The sequence below is a fragment of the Nerophis ophidion genome, linkage group LG04, assembly GCF_033978795.1.
Source record: "Nerophis ophidion isolate RoL-2023_Sa linkage group LG04, RoL_Noph_v1.0, whole genome shotgun sequence".
NCBI classification, from domain to species: Eukaryota; Metazoa; Chordata; class Actinopteri; order Syngnathiformes; family Syngnathidae; genus Nerophis; species Nerophis ophidion.
Window position 1 is genome coordinate 21654800 of NC_084614.1, and position 13721 is coordinate 21668520.

Here is a 13721-nt window from a genome sequence, read left to right on the forward strand (position 1 = left end):
GCAAATGCTGTCGCTTAAAAACGAGAGAAAAAAATGTAAGCCGTTAGTATTCAATTTTGCGTCCTCTTCTACTGATGTTTTCCCTAAAATAAATTACAAAAGGTTAATTTTGCCTAATAATAGGGCTACACGGGGTTTCCTCTAAATGTAATTGGTTGTGGCGGCCCACCACACCAAAATAAAAGCCTCCCCACCTAAACGAGGTTTTTTTTACGTGAATACTAATAAAAGAAATGTATTGTATGAATGGATTTATACAGCCTATAATCTGTGCAATATTGATTAGTGATGCACCGAATATGCGGTTGCCAAAAAAGACTTTGATCACTGAAACAGCACTGCTAAAACCGGATGTTGTGATGACATAAGCACTCGATTGTCTGCAGCAGAGGCAGCATGTCTGCGATGGCGGTCGTAATTTAATATATCTGAGATACACCCGCAGACAGCGATCTACCAAATGTGAAATGTGTAAATATTAAGAGGACACAGGCGGTTTTCAAGGAGAGAATGTGCAGTTGGAGTAGCAACACAAAGCAAGTGTGACGTCAGAGAGGCTCGCTGCAGCTGTTGCTGTTCATCACGGACATAGAGCGACACAAGTACAGTCTCCAAAAATACCAGAAAAATATGCTACATTTGTTGATAGTCATTTTTAATAATGAAAAAGTCACTAAAATGACTGGAGAAGTTTCTAAAATTTTGAAAAATTCTCAAAGTAAAGCGGCAACAATTGAAAAATAGAGCAAAATGATAAAAGAAAAGAAAAAAAATAGATGGTAATACTAAATTACGATAACACATATTTGTTGAAAATGAATACGTCAAAAAAAAATTTGCATTTAAAAAAAAATGTATAATCAAATCATATGATGACATCATATTGTACCCCCCACCACAGATATGTGGGCGATATGGAGAAAACCCTGCTATAGCTATCGATTATTTTAGTAATTGCGTAATCTATCGATTAGTTTGATCAAGGTAGGTAATTTATTTTTTGCATATCAAGGCTCCAGTTTTTTTCTTTTTTAGTGACACTCACTAGATGATTAACCAAAGCAACAGAATATAAATCAACATTTTTTTTTTTCAAATCAAACTGTGGCTTTACATAATACAGGAGTCAGAGGCATTAAATTTCACTTTAGTTGAAGCTGTACTGAAACCGGCACTCACCACAAACCTCTCCGAGTGCTGCTCTACATGTTTGTACGTGGGGATGGAGATGGGCACGGCCTGCTTGTCGCTGTAGTCGTAGTTGGGCTGGATGTCCTCGCCTCCCTCCAGACCGTCGACCTCCTGCGGCGGCACCGAGAGCACCGCCAGGACCAGCTCCTTCTCACCGGCGCGGATCAGATCCACCACTTGTTTGTGGGTGGCGCCCTCCACGCTCACCCCGTTACTGGATGATGGACAAACGTTGTGTTAATGCTACAAATGCAGTACGAATACCGTATGCTTTCTTGTACGCCTCGCTTTGTTCCCTTTTCACGGGTGTTATACACCTGCTTTGTTAGCTTTGAAGAGGCCAGATGGCAGCGGCATCGGGTGTCTCTAGTAATTTTCCTATGAGGAACAGCGGGACGGCCGAGCAGTGTGGACAAGCCAACCCATTTGAATTATCAAGGGTGGACAAATTCAGAAGTAGGAATATAGATGCTGATCCTCACACTGCTTTCATTCAATCATTTTGTCCTAAGACAGAAAACTGCCTGGCTAGCCGTTATCAGTTCCTGCCTTTTAAAATACAATCACACAGACGACGGACTCAATCCAGCTACATAAATGTATTCAGACCTTGAACTTTGCAACATATGAGTCAATAAACTGTGATCACTTTTAAACGCCCAAACAATAACTGTTGAACACATCTACGGGCAACTAAAAGAAGATATTACATACACCAAGAAAAATGCTGACTGCCTTGCAACACATTTCACGAAAAGCTGATTCATTTGTGAAGAATTCTAATGCTGAATGTCAGTCACATGATGCCAAGTGGGCCTTGTCCTATGACCAATAATAGACTTTAAAAAACAAGTATTTTGATGGCTTTGCAAAGAAACAAGAGTCTTGTTTTCAGTTCCCCTCTTTCTAATGTTTGTCTTTTCAGTAATTCCAAGTTTACAAGTTGGCTGTAAACCAAGACACACATTCACAGGGTTTCTGTAGGAGTCAAGAATACAAATTTAATACTTTTTAAAGCCTTTTTAATGCAACTTAAAACAATTTAATGCCCATATCCTACTGCAAATCATTATTATATATATAGTCAAAAGCATATAATTGTATAGAAAAAACTAGGCATTTGACAATGATCATCTTGAATGGTTGAAAAGTGTACATGAAGTTCGGCAAAATTAAGCACTATTGTAATCATAATATAATAACATTGGAAATAAACCTTTTCAGTGCAATAACCATATGTTTCATTAGTGTAGTATTTTTTACCATTATGGTAAAAATGATGAAATGGGTTATACTTGTACAGCGCTTTTCTACCTTCAAGGTACTCAAAGCGCTTTGAGAGTATTTCCACATTCACATACACATGGTGGGAGCTGCCATGCAAGGCGCTAACCACAACCCATCAGGAGCAAGGGTGAAGTGTCTAGCTCAAGGACACGATGGACGTGACTAGGGTGGTAGAAGCTGGGGATTTAACCAGGAACCCTCAGGTTGCTGGCTCGGCCACTCTCCCAACCGCACATATTTAATGCATTTCAGGCCATTTAATGCCTTAGTTTTCACAAAATCCATTTAATTACTTTTGATGCTTTTTAATGACCCGCGGAAACCCTCATTCATTCAGAAAAGCCAAGATTATAGTATGAACTTACTGGCTACAACACTGTACACACCTTGCACAATCCAGTTTATATGTACATGTTATATGGAAATGTACATGATTTTGTGTACACAACTTAGTGCAAAACAGAAAACGAAAGGGAACTAAAAGGGACCTGCACTTTTTTGGGATTTTTTTTCTTGCACAATATGTAAGACCAGAACATGTATATTTTTCTTTTTTCACGCATTTTAAATTGTGAATATACAATAGCAAAAATGAGCTAACAATGGAGTCAATGGGAGCTCCTCTTGTCCGCCCACAAAGCCCTCTAAATAACCATCCAAAAAACGCTAACAATACTCTATTTACATTTCATGACCTGAATATCAACCAAGCATTAGCAATACTGTTAATACAAGCACTAACATTAAGGACCTCTTTTTAGCGGGGCACTGATCACAGACAGGTCTTATGTTGCTATATTGACATCATGAGCTGGGGAGCGGCACTCTTGCCTCTTGAATAGGTAAAAGTTAATTTTAGATCAGAAATCATGCCTCTCACTTGGATAGAAGAACGTTATAGCCATAAACCAATGTTGGTCAACTTTTACATTCAACTTGGCCCTGGAGATGACGATAAAGACACAAAAAGACACTCGTACCCACCCATTTTTTAACCCTTGGCGAGGATTATGATTATTTCTTCATATAAACAAGTAAACATCTCATCAGACGGCATCCCAGTAAGAGCAAAGATTGTACAGTAAGTGATTGTTTTACAATGTTTGTTGTCTCTCATGAAGTCGGCATGAGTTGTAGTCAGTGTTGTTGAAGGAAAAAGCAAACGTGATGAGTTTATCAAATTAATGACTTACACTTTGACTTCCTTTTTATTGTCATTCAAATTTGAACTTTACGTACAGATAAGAACAACATTTTGTTGCATTAGCTCATCGTAGTGCAGGATAAAAAAGCAATAAGGTGCTGATATAAATAAAAAGATTACTGTACAGACAAATATTTAGCACTTTTGCATATGCATCTATGTTTATGGATGTATGTTATATTGTCTTTATATTCCAGCGAGTTAATCCATTTTGGGGGGGAAACAGAGGGGATTATTTTAATGTGCCGCCGTATGCTTAAAATGTATTTTGGGGTTTTTTTTACATGAAAAAGGGAGGTTTTTTGGGGTTGGTACATTGATTGTAAGTGTATCTTGTGTTTTTTATGTTGATTTAATAAAAAATAAACATTTTTTTTATAAAAAATTCTTCTGCGGCCCGGTACCAATCGAGCCCGGTGGTTGGGGACCACTGGTGTAGACGGAATAGAGGGACTCCCCTGACTCAATTGTTAGCTGACTTTTTCTAACTATTATTTACGATTTACAATACAAAATAATACAAAAATGTGTTGTTTACATGAGGACATTACATGTTATCCTGGAATTACAGTACGTATAAACTTACAGTGTGTATGTAAAATATGTATGGAGGTGTCGAGATGTTTTTTAGAGTGTTGTATAGGCAGAATAGTGGAACTCCCCTGACTCAATTGTTAGCTGACTTTTTCTAACAAATATTTACGATTTAGGGGTTAGTGCATCTTCCTGCGCTCGGGATCTTTCTATGTGGAGTTTGCATGTTCTCTCTGTGACTGCGTGGGTTCCCTCCGGGTACTCTGGTTTACTCCCACCTCCAAAGACATGCACTTAGGGATAGTTTGATTGGCAACACTAAATTGGCCGTAGTGTGTGAATGTGAGTGTGAATGTTGTCTGTCTGTGTAGGCCCTGTGATGAGGTGGCGACTAACCAGGGTGTACGCCGCCTTCCTTGTCCCGAACGGGACAAGTGGTAGAAAATGGATGGAATACAAAATAATACAAAAACGTGTTCTTGTTTACATAGGGACATTACATGCTATTCTGAATGTGCCTGAGCCTACAGTACATATAAACTTAAAGTGTGTACGTTAAACATGTATGGAGGTGTCAAGATGTTTTTTAGAGTGTTGTATCGGCGGAAAAGAGCGACTCCCCTGACTCAATTGTTAGCTGACTTTTTCTAACGATTATTTACAATTTAGAATACAAAATAATAATACAAAAACGTGTTGTTGTTTACATAAGGACATTACATGCTATTCTGAATGTGCCTGCTACTACAGTACGTATAAACTTACATACAGTGTGTAATTGTAAGTAAAACATGTATAGAGGTGTTGAGATGTTTTTTGCAGTGTTGTATAGGCGGAATTTAGCAAATCCAATGACTCAATTGTTAGCTGACTTTTTCTAACGATTATTTATGATTTAGAACACAAAATAATACAAAAATGTGTTGTTTACATAAGGACATTACATGCTATTCTGAATGTGCCTGTTATTACAGTACGTATAAACTTACAGTGTGTATGTAAAACATGTATGGAGGTGTCGAGATGTTTTTAGAGTGTTGTATCGGCGGAATAGAGCGACTCCCCTGACTCAAATGTTAGCTGACTTTTCCTAACGATTATTTACGATTTAGAATACAAAATAATACAAAATTGTGTTGTTTATATAAGGATATTACATGGTATTCTGAATGTGCCCATCACTACAGTACGTATAAACTTACAGTGCGTATTTAAAACATTATTTTAACGATTATTTACGATTTATAATCCATCCATCAATTTTCTACCGCTTATTCCCTTTGGGCTCCTGGGGGGCGCTGGTGCCTATCGCAGCATCATTTGGGCGGAAGGCGGCGTACACCCTGGACAAGTCGCCACCTCATCACAGACGATTTAGAATAGAAAATAATAATACAAAAAACGTGTTCTTGTTTACATAAGGATTGTGAATGACAGGCAACATTCCACACCCGTGCAGTGCATTCTTTACATAGTACTGGTAGTAAATGTCAGACGAGCAGGTGTAGCTAATGAAAACAATATGTTTATAATTCAACATTCAAGTTCAGGATAAGGGGCTTCACGGTGTGAGAGGGGTTAGTGCGTCTGCCTCACAATACGAAGGTCCTGAGTAGTCTGGGGTTCAATCCCGGGCTTGGGATCTTTCTGTTTGGAGTTTGCATGTCCTCCCCATGAATGTGTGGGTTCCCTCCGGGTACTCCGGCTTCCTCCCACCTCCAAAGACATGCACCTGGGGATAGGTTGATTGGCAACACTAAATTGGCCATAGTGTGTGAATGTGAGTGTGAATGTTGTCTGTCTGTCTGTGTAGGCCCTGTGATGAGGTGGCGATTAACCAGCGTGTACACCGCCTTCCTTGTCCCAAACAGGACAACGAGTGGTAGAAAATGGATGGAATACAAAATAATACAAAAACGTGTTCTTGTTTACATAGGGACATTACATGCTATTCTGAATGTGCCTGAGCCTACAGTACATATAAACTTAAAGTATGTACGTTAAACATGTATGGAGGTGTCAAGATGTTTTTTAGAGTGTTGTATAGCCGGAATAGAGCGAGACCCCTGACTCAATTGTTAGCTGACTTTTTGTAATGATTATTTACAATTTAGAATACAAAATAATACAAAAACGTGTTGTTGTTTACATAAGGACATTACATGCTATTCTGAATGTGCCTGCTACTACAGTACGTATAAACTTACAGTGTGTAATTGTAAGTAAAACATGTATGGAGGTGTTGAGATGTTTTTTGCAGTGTTGTATAGGTGGAATTTAGCAACTCCCCTGACTCAATTGTTAGCTGACTTTTTCTAACGATTATTTACGATTTGGAATACAAAATAATACAAAAATGTGTTGTTAACATACGGATATTACATGGGATTCTGAATGTGCCTGTTATTACAGTACGTATAAACTTACAGTGTGTATGTAAAACATGTATGGAGGTGTCGAGATGTTTTTTAGAGTGTTGTATCGGCGGAATAGTGCGACTCCCCTGACTCAATTGTTAGCCGACTTTTCCTAACGATTATTTACGATTTAGAATACAAAATAATAATACAAAAAACGTGTTCTTGTTTACTTAAGGATTGTGAATGATAGGCAACATTCCACAACAGTGCAGTGCATTCTTTACATAGCACTGTTAGTAAATGTCAGACGAGCAGGTGTAGCTAATGAAAACAATATGTTTATAATTCAACATTCAAGTTCAAGATAAGGGGCTCCGCGGTGGAAGAGGGGTTAGTGCGTCTGCCTCACAATACGAAGGTCCTGAGTAGTCAGGGGTTCAATCCCGGGCTCGGGATCTTTCTGTGTGGAGTTTGCATGTCCTCCCCGTGAATGCGTGGGTTCCCTCCGGGTACTCCGGCTTCCTCCCACTTCCAAAGACATGCACCTGGGGATAGGTTGATTGGCAACACTAAATTGGCCCTGGTGTGTGAATGTGAGTGTGAATGTTGTAAGTATCTGTGTTAGCCCTGTGATGAGGCGACGACTAACCAGGGTGCCTTTCTTGTCCCGAACGGGACAAGTGGTAGAAAATGGATGGAATACAAAATAGAGCGAGACCCCTGACTCAATTGTTAGCTGACTTTTTCTAAAGATTATTTACAATTTAGAATACAAAAAAAATGATACAAAAACCTGTGTTTGTTTACATAAGGACATTACATGGGATTCTGAATGTGCCTGTTAGTACAGTATGTTTAAACTTACAGTGTGTATGTAAAACATGTATGGAGGTGTCGAGATGTTTTTTTAGAGTGTTGTATCGGCGGAATAGTGTGACTCCCCTGACTCATTTGTTAGCTGATTTTTTGTAACGATTATTTACGATTTAGAATATAAAATAATACAAAAAACGTGTTCTTGTTAACATAAGGATTGTGAATGACAGGCAACATTCCACAACAGTGCAGTGCAATCTTTACATAGCACTGGTAGTAAATGTCAGACGAGCAGGTGTAGCTAATGAAAACAATATGTTTATAATTCCACATTCAAGTTCAAGATAAGGGGCTCCACAGTGGAAGAGGGGTTAGTGCGTCTGCCTCACAATACGAAGGTACTGAGTAGTCTGGGGTTCAATCCCGGGCTCGGGATCTTTCTGTGTGGAGTTTGCATGTCCTCCCCGTGACTGCGTGGGTTCCCTCCGGGTACTCCGGCTTCCTCCCACCTCCAAAGACATGCACCTGGGGATAGGTTGATTGGCAACACTAAATTGGCCATAGTGTGTGAATGAGAGTGTGAATGTTGTCTGTCTATCTGTGTTGGCCCTGTGATGAGGTGGCGACAAACCAGGGTGCCTTTCTTGTCCTGAACGGGACAAGCGGTAGGAAATGGATGGAATACAAAATAGAGCGAGACCCCTGACTCGATTGTTAGCTGACTTTTTCTAAACATTATTTACAATTTAGAATACAAAATAATGATACAAAAACGTGTTGCTGTTTACATAAGGACATTACATGCTATTCTGAATGTGCCTGCTACTACAGTACGTATAAACTTACAGTGTGTAATTGTAAGTAAAACATGTATAGAGGTGTTGAGATGTTTTTTGCAGTGTTGTATAGGCGGAATTTAGCAACTCCCCTGACTCAATTGTTAGCTGACTTTTTCTAACGATTATTTACGATTTGGAATACAAAATAATACAAAAATGTGTTGTTTACATAAGGACATTACATGGGATTCTGAATGTGCCTGTTATTACAGTACGTATAAACTTACAGTGTGTATTTTTAAAACATGTATGGAGGTGTCGAGATGTTTTTTAGAGGTTTGTATAGGCGGAATAGTGCGACTCCCCTGACTCAATTGTTAGCTGACTTTTTCTAACAATTATTTATGATTTGGAAAACATAATACAAAAATGTGTTATTTACATAAGGACATTACGTGGGATTCTGAATGTGCCTGTTATTACAGTACGTATAAACTTACAGTGTGTATGTAAAACATGTATGGAGATGTCGAGATGTTTTTTAGAGTGTTGTATCGGCGGAATAGTGCGACTCCCCTGACTCAATTGTTAGCTGACTTTTTCTAACAATTATTTACGATTTAGGGGTTAGTTCGTCTGTCTCACAATACGAAGGTCCTGGGTTCGATCCTGCGCTCGGGATCTTTCTGTGTCCATGTTTTCCCCGTGACTGCGTGGGTTCCCTCTGGGTACTCCGGCTTCCTCCCACTTCCAAAGACATGCACCTGGGGATAGGTTGATTGGCAACACTAAATTGGCCCTAGTGTGTGAATGTTGTCTGTGTTGGCCCTGAAATAAGATGGCGACTTGTCCAGGGTGTAGCCCGCCTTCTGCCCGATCGTAGCTGAGATAGGCACCAGCGCCCCCCGCCGCCCCAAAGGGAATAAGCGGTAGAACAATGGATAAATGGATGGAAGTTCAAGATAAGAATTGGGGAGTAAGGCCCCAAAAGGTCAGAGAATATCAGTGTTTAGCTAATCTGTCAGGCGGTAATTGACAGAACACAACTGCTCGCCCTCACACGACCACGACGGCTGAATTGACCAAGACAACACTGGTGTCCGTTGTCTTAAATATTAACATGAACAAAATACAAACACGTTTAAATCTCGTCCTCGCAATAATTGGGGCGGAATAAACAATGGGGTTGGCGCGACGTGACGTTAGCTACCTGGCTAGCCAAGCGGCTTCAGCTAATCAACATGCAAAGCCTGTCGTCAACTTATATAAGCTGCGAAACGCTAAAATGTACCCACAATGTTTATTTATATCCGTTGGTTGGGATAAGTGAATATATGCTATAACGCCATTGACAATTGTCTAATAAACACATGCTTGGAATTGAAGCAACAGTTTATGCTAGCGTTGCGAGCTAACTAGCGGGTGTTAGGTGAGAAAATAGCCGACTTACACCTCCAGGATCCGGTCACCCTTTGCTATGCCCGCTCTGTCCGCAGCCCCGCCGGGCAGGACGGCGCTGACATGCTGGAGAGGAGCGTACAGCTCTCCGTTGATGCTCCGCAGCTGCCCTCCTTCGCTAACCTGGCCGCGGACATTGAAACCGTAGCCGGACTCGGACTTGACTATCCGCACCATCCGCGGACCGGACGTCACCGTCGTCGGGCTGCTGAGGCCCTCGGTGCCCGGAGACCCGGCGACCGCGGGGCCGTTATGGGATGCCGAAGGGAGAGCCGACCGCGTATCATCGCTCTCTACATCCGCCATCTTATCCACAAGCCCCTGCTGCTGCCCTCCGGTCGGTGCTGCTGTCTCGGGACTAATTGGAAACAACACTCCGTGTCCGTGGCTGCGATGTTACTACAGGTCCTCCACACCGCGACGCCGCTGACGATGCCCCGCCCATCGGGAGCGTCAGGAGACGCGGCCGGGAAAACGTGACATCCTTGGGGGCGTCACAACAAGAGCCACCGCGGTTGAACTATTTCGCCAACTATGGACGAAGTACACCAAGTATAATAAAGCATTCGTGTTATTGCTATCGAGTGTCCGGAAAACTGGCATTTTTACTTTTTTATTTAACAAAACAAACGTTCCCACTTAAAACTGACGTCTACGCTTATGCGTCGTTTAACCACTAGGGGTTACTGTAATACATCCATCCCTTTGGGGTCGCAGGGGGCGCTTCTCAGCTACAATCGGGCAGAAGGCGTTGTACACTCTGAAGAATTTATTGCCACTTTTCCCAACATCTTTGTCACGTGTTGCTGGCATCAAATTCTAAAGTTAGATTATTTGCAAAAAAAAATGTTTATCAGTTTGAACATCAAATATGTTGTCTTTGTAGCATATTCAACTGAATATGGAATGAAAATGATATGCAAATCATTTTATTCAGTTTATATTTACATCTAACAGAATTTCCCAACTCATATGGAAACGGGGTTTGTATTTTGGTTTCCTAATCGAACACCTGTTTGTATTGTCTTTAGAAGGTGTCGCGGGCCATTAAAAAACAAGCTGCTAGCTCCAAATGGCCCCCTGGCCACACTTTGGACACCACTGTGTATATTTTTAAGCAATAAAACAATAAATACCAATAATACTACAATGCGGGTTATGGCCGTCATGCCCACACCTTGGTGCTTGTTGTTGTCATTTAATAGCTCTTAAATACAAATCACACCAGCTATTGTGATAATGGGTTGGATAGAATAAAACAGATAAGAATAGAACAGAATAGAGTAGAATAGAGTGTTTTTATTGGGTCAGGTCACCAGTCTGTCGCCACTGGCTGGCACACACTAGTGCAGCTTCGGGGCATTTTAATATCTTCCAGTTCATCTAACGTGCACTTGTCTTTTTTCAAAGCGTGCGATGGAATTGGCCCCAGGCATCATGTTGGCCATAACCAAGATTTTGTTTATGGCCTCATTTTCGTCTTTAATATTACTTATTTATTTGCTTACTATCATAAGATTCTTTTAGGACCCCCGCCCCACCCTGAACTTAACGTCATGCTTCACATATATACACTCAATATCCTTGAATCTCTAAATTAGTAAGCAAATAGTGCCAACAAATATAAAGTAGCTGGAATGTAAATTTAAATATCATATTTACGTAAGTATGATTATAAACACGACATGTTTATGTAGAGATCAGCTGATTCATGCATAATTAACCTTATTGGATAATAATGATCATGATAATATGTCTTTACTCATTAGTTATTGATATTAGTGCATCTACTGGGCGTATCCCCTCTCTTTAAAAACAAGTGACTCCTCTGTTTGGAACAATAATCATTGATTGATTGATTGATACTTTTATTAGTAGATTGCACAGTTCAGTACATATTCCGTACAATTGACCACTAAATGGTAACACCCGAATAAGTTTTTCAACTTGTTTAAGTCGGAGTCCATGTTAATCAATTCATGGTAAGGTTCTTGAACCCAACGCCTGTCAGGCTTTCCCCTGACAGTTTGTCTATGTTTTAGTTTTTTCCTCTGCATTTGTCTGTTTCTTCTGTGTTTAGTATCTCCTGTCTTTAGTTCCTGTCTAGTGCTCTTATTTTGTCAGCTTCCTGTCTTGTTCCCTGAGTGCTGTGTTCCTCCTCAGCTGCGGCTGATTGGCACCTGGCCACACCTTTTACCAATCAGCCCACTCCGATTTGTACCTCCTTTGTCTTGTGTCAGTTGCTGGATCATTGTATTGTCCTTTGTATTGTCGTTGCCTCATGTCACTCTTGTGTCTTTGCTACCTGTCGTGTCTGGCATCATTTCAGCTATTACCTGTCGTGCTACATCTTGTCCTGGTCGTCGTAGCGGTAAGCTGTTTTTGTTAGCCATTAGTTATTCCCAGTTTTTCTGTTTGTTATCCTCTAGCTTCCATGCTAAAGTTCCTTTTTGTTTTTCTAGCTCCCAGTGCTAGCTCTCTTAGTTTGTTATTCCGCCCACGTGCGTGATTTTGGTTTGTTCTTGTTTAGTTTTAATTAAATCATGTTTTCTTATTCTATGCCTGCCTCCGTCTCTGCCTCTTGGGGTTCAACAACAAATAACTCTGACAACCCCGTTATGTGCTATGATATGCAAAAGTGAAACTTTTTAATTATAAGTTTGTCCGATGCCACCACAGATAGATTTATTATGTTTTTACCTTTAATATATCACTTAATCCTGGTTCCCAAATGTTTGTGCGGTGTATAAATGCATAAATGTGAGCTTCGATGACGATATGACGTATCTGTTGCGTGACCTGTGAAGTGTTCCACGCTGGAGTTGCTGGTACAGGAAGCAATTAACTATTTTGTATTTTTTGCTTTGGTTTGTTTTGTTGTTTCTTCCAAACATGTGACGCCAACGTAACACTTTTTTCCCCCCCACGCAGCCGAGCTTAATTTAAACATTTTCTGGCAGCAAGCAACATACCATGCACTTGTGTGACTTTTTCGACAAAATACAGTAATGCAAAGTCGTTTGTCTTTCCCTCCCATGTTTGCTTCAAAATCACTCAAGACAACCGTTACCTTACTATGCACTGTTGTGACTTTTTGAGCATATAATAGAGCAAAATAAAACATCCAATTTGTCTGCAGATTTTGGTCAAAACAGAATTATAAATTAAAAAATTCAAACAGCACTATTATTGAACTTTGACAGGAAAAAGTATTCTATCATAACATTTATATGCCGTCTGTTGGGATGTCGCATGGCTGCAGTTGTGTGACCTCAAGTATGCAAAAATCCAGGAGAGCAGAAAGCCGGTAAGATGATTTTAATTTCATCAAAGTAAAAGATATAAACAGAAAGCAGTCTTGCATGGAGATGTTCCCAACATGGTTTTAACTTCGAGCACTGAGGAGTGCTCGAGTGAAACATAAATAGACCTATGTTGATTGACAGCAGCTGAGGACCGCTGCCAATCAACGGCGAGTGTGACAAAAACAGTGCTCAGCGGAGTAAACAGGAAGTATGACAAAATAAGAGCACTGAACAGGAAATAAAGTACAAAACACGAAAAACTATCAGAAAGTAAGTGACAGATCGTTACAGGACCTCCCCCTCAAGGAACAGATACCAGATGTTCCCTGGAAAAGAAAAATGGAAAAAAAATGTCCACAAAGTAAGGGAGGATGGAAGGAGGATTTGGTGGAAGGTCGCCAAACCTCGTGTCCCCGCAGCCAGCGAGGGAAAGTCAGGTGGCGACGGCGCGTAGAGCGCCGCTGGAACTGGCGGGGCGGGCGGCCACGGAACAGCCACATCATTGGCCGAAAAAGAGACGAGTGCATCCCGCGAGGAGGACGCCCAGGGCACGGCCACATCCGCGGCTGACGTGGAGGCGGGCGCGCTGAAGCAGGCCCGGAGACAGCAGACAAAGCGGCGGGGGCTGCAGCCAAAACAGATACCTCTGCAGGAGGCGGCTGAGGAGCCGATGTTGGTGCCGGCGTGGAAGCGGCAGACGTCATCAACGGCGTGGAAGCGGAAGACGTCATCGGCGGTGTCGAAGCGGCAGACGTCATCGGCGGCGTGAAAGCGGCAGACGTCATCG

The 13721-nt window shown here is 41.1% G+C and overlaps 1 protein-coding gene across 3 annotated transcripts in view; it reads right to left on the reverse strand.

Moving 5' to 3' along the window:
- Window positions 1-13721, reverse strand: part of snx27a (sorting nexin 27a) — a 48062-nt gene that overhangs the window by 22094 nt on the left and 12247 nt on the right. The window contains exons 1-2 of one of the 3 annotated variants that reach the window (XM_061897425.1): window positions 9622-10084; window positions 1180-1405 (exon numbers count right to left, since the gene is read on the reverse strand). In XM_061897425.1, the coding sequence (XP_061753409.1) occupies window positions 1180-1405; window positions 9622-9935 (540 nt within the window). In that variant the 5' untranslated portion in view covers window positions 9936-10084. Of the gene's footprint in view, window positions 1-1179; window positions 1406-9621; window positions 10085-13721 lie in introns of those variants that run through there. The other 2 variants (XM_061897426.1, XM_061897427.1) reach the window with 2 other exon arrangements.